Source organism: Oryza glaberrima, chromosome 6 (assembly GCF_000147395.1).
Source record: "Oryza glaberrima chromosome 6, OglaRS2, whole genome shotgun sequence".
Taxonomy (NCBI): Eukaryota; Viridiplantae; Streptophyta; class Magnoliopsida; order Poales; family Poaceae; genus Oryza; species Oryza glaberrima.
The window spans coordinates 16,958,630-16,971,923 of record NC_068331.1 but is presented as its reverse complement, the minus strand read 5'-3'; the positions used below and the strand labels follow the sequence as shown (position 1 = coordinate 16,971,923).

The 13,294-nt window shown below is 40.9% G+C and overlaps 1 protein-coding gene across 1 annotated transcript; it reads right to left on the bottom strand.

Moving 5' to 3' along the window:
- Positions 1-2,423: 2,423 nt before the first annotated feature.
- On the bottom strand, positions 2,424-9,782 carry LOC127777125 (RNA-binding KH domain-containing protein RCF3). The gene is made up of 8 exons (XM_052303650.1): positions 8,897-9,782; positions 6,093-6,545; positions 5,134-5,382; positions 3,829-4,050; positions 3,264-3,343; positions 3,084-3,192; positions 2,870-2,996; positions 2,424-2,785 (listed from the first exon to the last, which is right to left on the bottom strand). The coding sequence occupies exons 1-8, from the start codon at positions 9,617-9,619 to the stop codon at positions 2,760-2,762; spliced, it is 1,989 nt and encodes a 662-aa protein (XP_052159610.1). The 5' UTR covers positions 9,620-9,782; the 3' UTR covers positions 2,424-2,759.
- Between the last annotated feature and the right edge of the window lie 3,512 nt (positions 9,783-13,294).

Below are 13,294 nucleotides of genomic sequence, written 5' to 3'. Positions count from 1 at the left end.
TTAACTAAAGTTAAAACGTTTTATAATCTGAAACGGAGGGAGTAGAAAATAAACTTGACTTGAAAACTAACTTCACGAGAAGAGTGAAAAATAAGACTGAATAGGTCGAGCGATGAGAACAGGGAGCACATCACTGAAATTGAAGTTTATGTCAGGTTCATGGCGAGAAAAGAAAGAAAACAAGAAAAGCAGAAGACCATCTCCATGCAGGCACAAAATAAAATATTTCATAAACAACTAAAACAAGGATTAGTTTCAGTCCTTAACACGCATGGCCTACTATCCCAAACCTTTGCAGGGTCAACCCCATCTGCAAAGTGTAGAGGTTTTTTAGATTGTAGCTAAAATAAACATCAGTAAATTTTATTGCTAAAATTTTTGATAATTTACCAATATTATTAAGTTTTTAGGATTTTTTATGTATTTACCAAAGTTTAATAAAAAACTAAATGGATGCATATTTTCAGCAACTTTACTAAACAATGATATAGCTTGAAATGAGATCAATCTAAACAACCCCGTAGTACCCTTCTACCTTTCATATTACATGACCCGTGGAACTTCTAAAACTTAATTCAATCTCAAATAAGACTTGATTCAACCTCAAATAAGGGACACTCCTTATATTGACTTGCTGATATTTTAAAAAGATTAGAAATTAAGGACAAATTTTGTAGATACTTTAAAATATATTATAGTTTTTATGAGATTATTATTATTTATTTGGAACTAAAGTGTATTGAATAGAATAATTTGCCTTCAATCTGTATAATCATTTGTAACGTCCCACCTTTTTCAAGCCAGACCCGCTTACATCTGATAGCTTTCATAGGTTATAGGCTGTCCTTACAAACCAACACATGTCTTTTCTGCACACTTTGAACCCCAGGCCAGGAACGTCCACTCGTGTGCACCCTGCCCCAGGCCAGGAACGTCCACTCGTGCACACCCAGGAAGAATTTCCCGGTCGGTTACCCATCTCGAAATTGCTCCAGGCTAAGCACGCTTAACCCTGATTAACCCTGAAGTTTTTTGGAGATCGGCTTCTGGAAAAAAAAGTTGTAACTTGTTGATATGAGTATTCTAGTAATGTCACATCATGCTGGATAGATTAGGGTTGTAGCTGTTGAGAACGGTCGTGTCCGGCTAATCATGGAGCAATGTGTTGGAAATGGACACAACAAGTGTCAATCCAATGTCACGCACGCGGGAGAGCGACTTAAACAGGCCCAACGCGTCAACTAAAATCATGAGAGATGACCATAAATCAGAGGACAAAAACACAATATTTTTTTAAAACATAATCAATATTTTTCAAATAGAATTAGATTGAGATACAGACAACCTACCACCAGTGAAAATATCTTACATAATTATAATTATAATGGTAGAAATATTCTGAGGTGATGGCCTTTTTTTCTTTCCAATTTGATTGGTCTACTGATCAACCAAAATGTTTTTTTTCTTCATTGGTAAGATCTTACAATTTTGAGGTTGAGAGCGACCTTTTTTTTTTTTTTTCGTCTTGATCGGTATGCTGATCAACCAAAATATTACTGGAATATATCACATCCACTTAAATTCCTTGTATTTTGGGACAAATGGAGTACTTTGTAAAGCAAATTTTTGACTCTCCGTTGCTGTGTTTTGGTTCAATAGTTGCCGTATGCCATAGTTTATTTTATCATACCCTATCCTGCTGTCGATGATGCACAGTGAAGTTCAACTTCTATGCTCAAAGTCCAAAGGAAGACCAGAAAAATGAAATGTCGAAAATAGCTTGTCCTCTCTTCAATAGCTTGTCTGGTGGTCGATACGGATAGGATAGGTTGTATCCATATTGGCACCCATAAATATGTGATAGCACCTTTCAGGGAGCCAGGGAGGAACTCGAAACTTCTGGTATCGTAAAAAAGTTCCTTCTAGTATGGTAAAAAAGTTGAAGTAAAACAATCATAAAATAATTATGTACTCTTCCAATATCCCTATAGGCCGTTTAGTTTGAGGGAGCTTTCAGGATAGATTGAGAGATTAGAGGGATAAAACTATTCACTGTTTTGTTTAGATGAGAGACATGTAAATTTTGATGGAATGAGAACAAGAAATTGAGAGAGGAGCTCCATCCTTTTCAATATATTGGTAGGAGTGGTAATTGGGAGAGAATTTCTCCTTTACTTTGCCTAAACAAATCTCAACTATTCATTTTTATTAATGACCTAATCTCCAATTAAACTCCCTATCAATTTCCACCACCTCTACCATTAAAAATTAAATTCTCATCTTAATCTCACCGTCAATCTCCTCATGTAAACTCTCAATCCCCTTCCTTCGTGGTATCCAACAAGCCATATCTAACCAGCTTGCAGCATATATGAGAAACAAAGTCAGTTTCCAGAAACAGGGCCTAGAGGAACCACAGAACGAATAACGAATAGTGCTCTATTCAGCCCTTTTTTTTTTTACACTTGGCCTCTCAGCCGCATAATATGAGGTATCAGCGGTAGGGTGATTGTTTCTCAAAAAAAGGAAAAAGAAAAAGGAAAAAAAAAGCGGGTGGGGGTGATTGCGAGAAACCGCATAATATGTTTTAGGACTTTGGACAGTACATGTTGGCAACTTGGTGGTATACATGAACATTTTGCCCACGAATAATGCTAAGTCAGGCACACCTCATGCTAGCAGAGGTTAAAATACCTCACAAAAACTCAGATGCATTACACCCTACTGAACATGACAGCGTAGGCCTCCACTGTCTCCAATTAGCCTGAAGGAATGTCATCTTGGACTGCTCAAAGAGAGTATGAAGGTGTCATATGGTTTCCATTCTAATAACGTTGAAAAGGAACAAAACCGATAGAAAGAAACTCACTGCTAAGAATAAATCCCTGAAGCAGGCTCTGAGCTTTGTCAGCCTGCTCAGGAGTACCAGATATTCGAACAACTTTTTCTATGGCGTCAGGCCTTTCGTCAGCAAGTGTGACAGTGGCACCAGACATCTGCGACCAACAAACAGTTTTAGAGGGTTAATAATAGGTAGAGTTGTTTGCCCTTTGTTCTACAAGAAAAATTAGAATATACAGAACCTCGCTTATTTGAGCAAGCTTGCTTCCAGCTCTCATAGTAAGGCTTGCAACAGCACTCTTTGGTATGACAACTTCTAATGTGCTTCTTGTCACTAGAGGAACAGCAAATCTGGTGGAAAAAGAAATTAAGGTGATCATGTGAAAACCAAACAGAACAAGATGGCAAAGACAAAAACATACCGTTTTGCAGCACTTTGCCTCATATCATCATTAATGTTGCTCCCTTGCTCAAACGACATATTTGCACCACCTCCACTATCCTGAAATTCAAAATGACAAATTTTAAGTCCAAAGACTCCAAAACAATGGCTAACTTTAGATAACCTAGAAGAAGAGCATTATTATGCATTAAAGTTCAAATACTTAACATCCTACATTACAAACTTTTCACATCTATGCAAATCCCTTGTCACTGCCAAGTTTCACCATGCTCATTATGAAAGAAAGGGAAACCATGCAAATCCCTTGTCACTGCCAAGTTTCACCATGCCCATTATGAAAGAAAGGGAAACCATGCCCATTATGAATGAAAGGAAAATTGAGGCCAAAATTGGATGGGCCAAAAGGACAAGAGAGGTCAGTGGTAAAAAATAGAGAAAATTCCATACATAGTACATATATACATATATATATATATATATATATATATATATATATATATATATATATATATATATCTGTGTGTGTGTGCGCGCGCGCGCTTTTCTGCAAGGACTAACAAAGACATTGAAGTACTAAAGAATACCTTCCATGAAGCTGGAACATGTTGTGCTTGTTGGTAGGATGGCATTGGAATATCACTTCCCTGGTATGGTCCTCTAGGTGAACCTTTTGCTGGAGAAATGGAGCCATGAACAGTAATATTGCCAAGTTGGTTAGGACCAGGAATCTCGCGGTAGAAGTAACTCCGTAATTTTGCAGTTATTTGCACAAGAGCATCCCGTGCAGCTCTAATCTCTCCTACAATCTGCAAGAACAATAATTTGTTCAACCACACAATATGGCAAACATAGTAAAAAAATCATTCATGTGTCAAACGAAGAATATAACAGTAAAAAGAAGATAACATGCCTACTAGGAGCACTTTGGCTTGAACACAAATTCGAGTTAGAAGATAGGTCAACCCAGGCTTGGCTCAATAAGCAAAAGAAACAAGCGTATTGTAAATATATGGATTATGGTCATCTATAGGGGTGGGCGTTTGGTTTCATTGGTTCATTCGGTTCGGCTTTTTCGGTTTCCGAGAATCACGGTTTTGAGATATGCCAACAGAAGTGCATGTCAACAAAAATTAAAACCGGCCCGAAGTAACCGGATTAATTCAGTTCGGTGTGTCGGCTTCACCGAACAAACCGTAAACACATCTAACGCACGGAAGCAGTAGACCAGGTGGCAGCGGCGGCATGGCGTAATCCACCATCTACGTGGAGATAAACCAGTCAATTACTGGTGTATAAATTAGGCCTAGTTGCTATGGGCCTCGTTGGATGGAGGAACGTGGGCCTTGAGGTGCTAGGTGGTACCGGTGGCATGGCGTGATCCACCACCTACGTAGAGGTAAACCAGTCAATTACTGGTGTATAAATTAGGCCTAGTTGCTATGGGCCTCGTTGGATGGAGGAACGTGGGCCTTGAGGTGCTAGGTGGCACCAGTGGCATGGCGTGATCCACCATCTACGTAGAGGTAAACCAGTCAATTACTGGTGTATAAATTAGGCCTAGTTGCTATGGGCCTCGTTGGATGGAGGAATGTGGGCCTTGAGGTGCTGCCACACTGCGCTGGGATCATGGGAGGTAGTTTGGTTGATCGGCTTCTTCGGTTGGCAAGGATGGAAAACCACAAAAAAGACCAAAAGCTGAACAAGAACCAAACGAAAACCAAAGGACAATCCGATGACTGAAAAAACTGATGATTTGGTTCGGTTCGGCTCGGTTTTGTTCGGTCTCGGCCCACCCCTAGTCATCTAGGTATTTAACACATGGATCTCCACTATCTAGTCAAATCCTCAAGATAACAAAAATGAAGGTTCTTCTGGGAAAGAAGACAGACCTGTATAAGCTCATCAGACTCTAGAGCACAAGATGGAAGAGCTTGCCTTGGTAATATCTGTACATTTGCACTGGTCTGTCTCTGTATATCAGATAATGATCCATCCCTTCCCTCGAAGCAAGCAATTTCACTTGAAGGGACAAGTAACCTTGTTGTAATAATGTTGTCTTTATCAGGACCAAGGTCTACAATATGAGTTTGGAGGTGCAGCAATGCTTCCTGAGCTGGGAAAAGCTCATGGTCTGGGCCCTATAACAATCGTAAGGACCATTTTAAGAATAAAATATTGAAACATGTCAGTGAAGGGAGGGGTACTGAACCCAAATTCCAGCTATAACAATGATGGTTGATACAAATAGCAGAAAATACCAACAGAAAGAACATAATATTTCAAATAAAATCCATCATAATTGAGGCCAAACTGATGTTACACGCAAGCAGACACTGCTGTAAGCATTTTTGGAACAAAGAGCTCCTCAGATCTGAATAGCTTACTGTATAGGACTATAGGTGTGGATAATCCAACAAGCTAAAATCATCTTGTTTCATTCACATCAGTAAGACAACCTACTTAACTACTACAATGACTAGTTAAAAAATAGTTGACTTTCATCAAGCAATACTTCAAACATTGCCTGGACTGTGTAAATCTAGCTAGCAATCTAGTAACACTACTTTAGATTAGTGAAGCAATGAGTAGATCAGTAGAATTTCTCACAGAAAAAGGACCCGTCTGATAAATATAACTTCATATGCAACTGAGATTGGAAAAAAACTACAAAACAGTGTGCGTCACTCATAGCATCGTCTGTTGAAGCTGCAAATGTAACTTTGAAAAAACCCACAGAACTGTAACCCAACCCTTCCTATAACGTACAAGTTTTTACATAACTTAAACAGCCATGTCAGTAATAGTATGGAGAGTGGTGAACTAAAAGACATAAGTGAGTGTGTATTACCTCTCTTGATGTGATGATTATGATCCTTTCGTCAGAGCCATCAAGAGAATCAGTAAGCCTAATATCAACACCAACATCTTCCTGTAACATCTCTAACAATCCATCACGTGTTCCGACTAAACTGTTAACCTTGTCACTTGGGCAAAGAATTCGAAATATGATGTCATCGAACAGAATTTCTGTGTGATCATTGATCTTGCCACCATTTGAATCAAACTCATACCCTGGCGGCTCCATGCTAGTATTATTTCTAATTTGATCAGGTCGACCATAAGGTTCTTCATATGCAGGCATCTGCTGTGCACCACCATAGTATTCATCCTCTTGAGGAAATCGATGCTCTGGTGAATTCATCCGTCCACGGAAGGGGCCACGGTCACGGTGTAAGCTTTCCTTTAGGCGATCGGAGATTATCGCTACAGCCTTTTTAACACAATTCCCCTCTCCAACAACCTGTAACATCATATCATGATAATAATACACAGTAGGGTGAGAAGTGCCACAAGTAAAAAGAAGTCTAATAAAGAGTATCATTTATCTTTCTATGCATCCAAATCACAATTACAACATGTGCTAAGAGACAGATTTATCATGTTGAACCTAGATCATTTCAGATCATAATTGAATGAATTTACAAATCAATGTCAGAACAGTTTTCACTAAGCAAACAGAAGGCTAAAGTTTTCACTTTTAAGGTTAAAGTTGACAAGAGAGATAGTTTAAGCCACTGTTGCTAGAAGACAAATCTGGAACAGTGTCTTTCATATAATATTTGAAATATAGTCTCAAATAATAAGTTGTTCCACAAGTGAGCTGAGTAAATCTATATGTCCAACTATATTATTATTTTATTTCATTTAATACAAGAGCTCAGCATTAAGCAAACATCATATGAATAAATCCCCATAAACTGTGCAAAGAGTAATTTCACAAACTGGTATTAAAGCCTAACGAAAACAGGTTATTTTTAAATTAAATGTGTGTGTAAACAAAGTTGAAATTAAATACTGACTAGGAACAAGGGTAGAGCAGATTTCTTACTGTTGAAAGCATTAAATCAGTTTCCACTGTGTTGCTTGTAACCAACTACACGGTGATGACTACAGTTCAAGAATTAATATATTGTGATATTAAATCAGTTATAATGCCAAACTCAATGTCTCAAAAGAAGCTAAAGATATGAATACTAGAGAGGTTAATGCTAAGCAACATTATAAAGTTAACAGCGAGAAACATCCAGAACTAGTGCACAGGTACTAGCAGTTATTGAACAGGAAACATCATGGGAACAGAGTCATCAGTCAACATAATTGTGAGAGATAGTAGGAAAAGTCCTAGAGTACTGGAACTTGGAGCATTTCCTAAAATTTTCAGATATATTTGGAAAAAAAAATCAGTTCTACGGAACTGAGGGATTACCATTTTTGCTATATATATAGCTGAATTTGTTTTCACCCTAATAGTATCACGTATTTTCTACCACGTGTTCAGTAAAGCAATGTTGCTATTTGACATTAGTTCTCCGCCATCACAAGTCACAAGCTGTTCCCGATCCTGTACCCTCATAGGCTATCGGCACTGTCCAAATCGAAACAAGTTGCTGGTCAATTTCACCCCTCCCATCCAAGCTATGAATTCTCTCTTACTGCAGAAACCATGGCAACAGACCCAATAGTATGCACAGAGTCATTCCCAAATATTGTCAATGGGGCGAAGAAGGGATGGGGTATGCCCCGGTTTACGTGTATGGCAGCAGCACCACGGTTGGGTCGACACCATCACCCCATGACACCAACACCCCACACACTCAAGCAGTGTCAGATCCCTTTCCTAAGCATTCCATTACTTCACTAGCCCCATAAGGCCACAACTGATCATTCCTTCTGAATTTGTTCCCGCATGCTGATTTTCTTGAGCTAGGAGGCAGCGCTCTCCAGCGACATGCTCATCCAAAAAGATGCGGTCACCCAAAAGCTGGCCATTGTGTCAGCGCCACCATCCATTCATCCACAAATCTCTGCCGTAAGTGAGCAGCATATGGGATTAAACGATGAGTGGTGTGCCTCAGCTGCAGCTGCCGCTGACCACTGTTAAGCGGTATATGGAGCCAACAGAGTTCAATGGTGATGAGGACAAGTGAATGAAGAGCTGAGCATGATTTGAGGGGTGATTCAGGGATTTCTAGAGAAGTATTTGTCCCAAAAAGTCTTTTAAAAAAGCCAAAGCGCTTGATGGACATACTAACATAGACTGCATAAAAACTTACGGTATTTTTAGGTGGTATTAAAGTGCACCAAGAAAGGTAGGTATTACTAATGCAGGTATCTTGCAGTGCTGTGGAAACATTTTTTTTTCAATATATTCATGAAGATTTTTGTCTTGTCCTGCTTTTAGATTTGTTGTTTGATTTGTGTCTGTTCTTTAAACCTTTTTTTTGTCGTTTTCATCTGTGAGTGTTCAGGTTTGATCAGCGTACACTACACATTTTAGTGAATCAAATTTGGCCAATAAACCAAACCGAACTAAACTAAACATCACTCTAACTAGAAATTTTATTAGGAAATATTCTTCTCTACAGCAGTTCATCAATCAAATGTTCGATTCTAGCATATTCTAAGTATCAAGAACACATCTAAGTCTTGTCCAACACGTAGCATAATCTGTTTAGCATTTTGCTTTCCTTTTATCCGTACATTAATATATAACTATGCAACTAAATTATACACATAACTCCAAGTTAATGTACCATTGTCTAAAGTAAAAATTGAAATTTTTTTACCAGATTATAGTAAGCAGCCTCTTACCTGTACAACCTCCTCCGACAACGATACACACCGCGGCGTGTGCTGGTCGCGTGGCAGGATCCTGATGTGCGTTTTGGTCTCGGCCCTCATCTGCTCAATGATCTTGCCACCCTTACCAAGGAGGCACCCAACATGGAGGCGCGGCACGATGAGGCGCGTGGTCACCTTGCCTCGGTCCCTGGCATCCTTGGCCCTGGGCCCATACTCGCCATCCTCATCGCCGTCGTCTGGTTCCGTCTCCAGGATCCGCCGGTGCACCATGAGGAGCGCCTCCTGCGCCGGCGAGAACGAGGGCGGCCGCCCATCCGCCTCGCGGCGCGCGCCGTCGGACGTCTCGATGACGCGGACCGCGTCGCCAGGGTAGGGCAGGTGGATGGTGACGACCGCGTTGGTGTCGTCCCGCACCTTGGCGATGAAGCTGGGCGGGAAGCCGTAGACCTTGGACTGCGGGCACAGGATGCGGAAGGAGGTGGTCATGCCGGGCCCCCCGCCCCCCGCCGCCGCGGAGGAAGGCGGCGGGGGTGGGGGCGGGGGCGGGGCGGCGTCGGGTGGCAGCTGGAAGCCGCCACGGCGGTCGCCGCCGCCGCCACCGGGGGGGCCGCGGCGGTGGTAGCTGTTGTTAGGGTTGGGGCCGCCGCGGCGGTCGAAGCGTGGCTTGGAGCGGGGCGGCGGCGAGTCCTGGTCGTAGTGGTAGCCGCGCTTGGAGGAGCGCGGGCGATCCATTGCCGGATTCGAGGGCTCCCCACCCTCGTCCTCGAATTCGTTCGATTTTGGTTTGATTGCTCGGTTCGGATTAGGGTTTAGAGCGACAAGGGGGAGGGCGCCATGGATCGGAGAGTGAGGAGGTGAGCGTGTGTGCTCACTGCTCTAGGTAGGCCACCAACACCTTCTCAGACTCAAAAAGTGTGCGGTACGTGTCAAAGGAGGGATTTGTAGCAGCCCAATTTTGTTCTATCAGATTCATCTCATTTGTGTTGATTTTTGTATGTGAAGTAGATTATTATTATAATAGAGTTTATAATAATAAGTCATAATTTATAAACTATTTTACGTGTGTCGTACGCTATAGGTTTAACCAAACATTATTACATTTATGGTAATTAATTGTTAGCCACGTCTTTTATAAAATTGGTAGTGATAAGGTTAGTCGTCATCAATTAAGTATATCTTTACTTATTAGGGTGGTGTTTGGTTAGATCAAGGTAACGCTAATGTTAATGGGAGTGGTTCCGTCCATAATCGATACCATTGTAACAGATAAGTACTTTGTTTGGTTTGTTGCGGTAACACATCCGGAGTCACTCACGCTGGTTGGATGCGCGGCTGCACGCTAGCCGCTAGGTAATAGATGCAGTGAGCTGCTAGTTGAAGCTGAGACGGACACAAGAAGCAAATACAAAGCAAATGCATGCAACGAGCAGAGTTTTGACAGATAGTTCATAATATGCAAAACACCGTCACCTCATGTTTGGATACAAATTTTGACAGTGAGAACTCGAGACAAAAAGACATATTCTGCAGAATTTAATCAGTGATATACTTTCAAGAGTAAAGTCCATCACCAATCCCTAAACTTATACCGCTGTGTCATCCCGGTCCCTAAACTCGCAAATCGACTGTTCAGGTTCTCAAACTTGTTTGACTGTGTCATCCCGGACCCTAAACTTGCAGATACTTGTTTAGGTCCTCCAACTTGTTCAATTGTGTCACCCCGGTCCCTAGACAGGACGGTCTAAAAACTTTATATCAAAAAATAATTTATAACTTTTTCATATGAACTCTAATGAAGACAAACTTTATATCAAAATTGTAGCCTTTGACGCGACTTACAACTTTGTAGTTGAAAAGTTTTTGAATTAAAACTGTTTAGGTCCCAAAATATTGTTGCATGTTTATATATTTTGAAATTTTAATTTTAAAATTACATTTTGGGACAAAAATTGACTTAAAATAAAAAAAACTCAACTACAAAGTTGTAGATCGCGTCGAGGGCTACAAGTTTGATATAAAGTTTGTCTTCATTAGAGTTCACATGAAAAATTTATGAATTATTTTTAAATATAAAGTCTTTAGACTGTCTTATTTGACCCAGATGATATTCAAATCTAAGTTTAGGGACCGGGGTGACACAACTGAACAAGTTGGAGGATCTAAACGAGTGATCTGCAAGTTTAGGGACCAGGGTGACACAGTCGAACAAGTTTGAGGACCTGAACGGTCGATTTGCGAGTTTAGGGACCGGGATGACACAACGGTACAAGTTTAGGGACCGGTGATGGACTTTACTCTACTTTCAAAATTTAATCAACAAAGGAGTGGATGAAAAGTTGATCCATGCTGGAAGTGATAACTTCAGAAGTTCAATGAACCAAACAACAAGAGGATACATTGTGATCTGTCTAAATAAAGTACTGAGGAAATATATGGATGAAACTACCAGATTAAACAATAAGCTAGGGGCAATACTTCTGTCTGAAAACAGGACAGTACTTTGATCACAGAATATGTAGACTGTCATGGTTCAAGCAAATAAAGTTGAAGCACTGAAACTAAACATCCTTAGGACATAGGTAGTCTCTAATCCCCAAGGCATACGCTTATATGGAATTCTAATAATTAAAGAACAGATAATGAACATCTTGTAGATCCTGCTTGACAGCCAGCACATCAGTACATCAATTTTTCTTTGCCTCATCTGATAACAAAAAATTTCAGAAATTAGTGAAAGAAACATTAGGTGAAAGAATATATATAGTGCTCAGCATCATACCAAATTAAGAATATTCTTGCTCATACAAGCCATATATGATATTCAGAAATAGGTAGCATTTTTTAACTTTAGGAGTACAAAAACTCCCTGTTAGGTGTATGCAAGTAAGCAAGACCAAGCACATACCCCAGTTAGAAGTGAATATGATATTACTATAGCATTGAGATGGACAGCTGGGCCCATTGATGCATTATACTAGTGCAAGGCAAATAATATGAATGCATATATGAAATGCTAAGTGGTAAAGAGCAATATGCTTACAATTAATGATCTCAAAATAAAGTGATATGTTGCCTGTTGCAGTTGCAACGCTACAAGAGTGATCAAGTGAATTACCAGCAAGTATTTTTAGCACGTACTCCCTCCTGAGAGACTCTGAAAGAGCGAGAAGCATACTCATTTGAGCCGGCACTTTTACAAAAGCAGCTGCAACATTGACAACTTCAATACCAGTCAATCCAAGCTTTTGACACTCAAGAATAGCTTCGTTGTGAAATTTTTGTAGTGGGTCCTCCTCAGCCATTGCCTTCTCTGCGTTTTGTTACTTAAGGGAAGGCGAGCCATAGCACTCTACAAATATATAAAACAAAAGCATTAACCCTATGTCCAGAATATATCCTGCTAGCATGCATAACACATCAAGCTACCATTCAAACAAAAGACAGTACAAATTTATTTTTGTTGCTAAACATAAGTAATTCACCAGAACACAATATCAAGCATCCATTCAAGGAGCATATTTACATGTATGTGATGTTTTACTAGAACATATTTAACTACTGGAACATATTCTGTCAAACAGGCAATACGCAAAACTTTTTTCCCCAATCTAATATTGTGCAAAATAATATATCACCTGGCAGTAATGAAAATCAAAATTCTCAAAATCTAGATAGTAAAATGAGTTGGTCCAACTTCCCTACACTCAAAAAAAAAAAAGAACCATGTACTGATGTTCAACTTTCATGCAATCGAGGCAAATAGATTCTACATAACCCATGTGAGGCAAACAGATATGAGGCAGGAACACATGTGATTTACTTGTATAAACTACTACATGATTTTTTAGAAGACTAACACAAGATCATCACTCACCAGCATCACAGGTATATCACCATAAAATAAGGTGGTTTCAGTAGGGGGAGGGTTCTCACTGGCGAGGTGATCGTTCGACGGCGGCAACGACGAAAGACGAATGTAGTTGATGGCAGCAGAATCTCCGACTAGCCTCCTGCTGCACGTCCTTGCCCTTCCCGTCAAGATCCAGTTTCCATGGAGTTCTTCCCGTCAAGATCCAATCGCCAAGGAGGTGGAACTCCAGGGAGGTGGCAACGCACATTGGACGGGGTAGGAGGGACTCCGGAGGCAGAACTCCTGGATGTGGGGAGCACCGACGCACCGGGTTGGCCAAGCGGTGGTGGAGGAGCGCACGAGACGGGGGAGCAGTGGAGCGTGCAGTGGGAGGGAGCGGCGCTGGCGACGGGCGCGGGGTGAGGAGGCGACGTCGGCAACAGACGCGGGGTGTTGGGGCGGCGTCGGCGACGCGTGCGCTGCGAGGCAGTAGTGGCGGTGGCGCTCGATTTGGCGGTGCTAGGTCACGCTCTCCTCTCCATATCGGTATCACATTC

Excerpts from the sequence above, each read along its gene's own strand:
- LOC127777125 (XM_052303650.1), bottom strand. The coding sequence starts at position 9,619 with ATGGATCGCCCGCGCTCCTCCAAGCGCGGCTACCACTACGACCAGGAC. Across the intron at positions 3,193-3,263 it reads AGGCAAAGTGCTGCAAAACG|ATTTGCTGTTCCTCTAGTGA; the intron begins GTATGTTTTTGT and ends TTTTTCCACCAG. Across the intron at positions 2,997-3,083 it reads AGCTTGCTCAAATAAGCGAG|ATGTCTGGTGCCACTGTCAC; the intron begins GTTCTGTATATT and ends TGTTGGTCGCAG.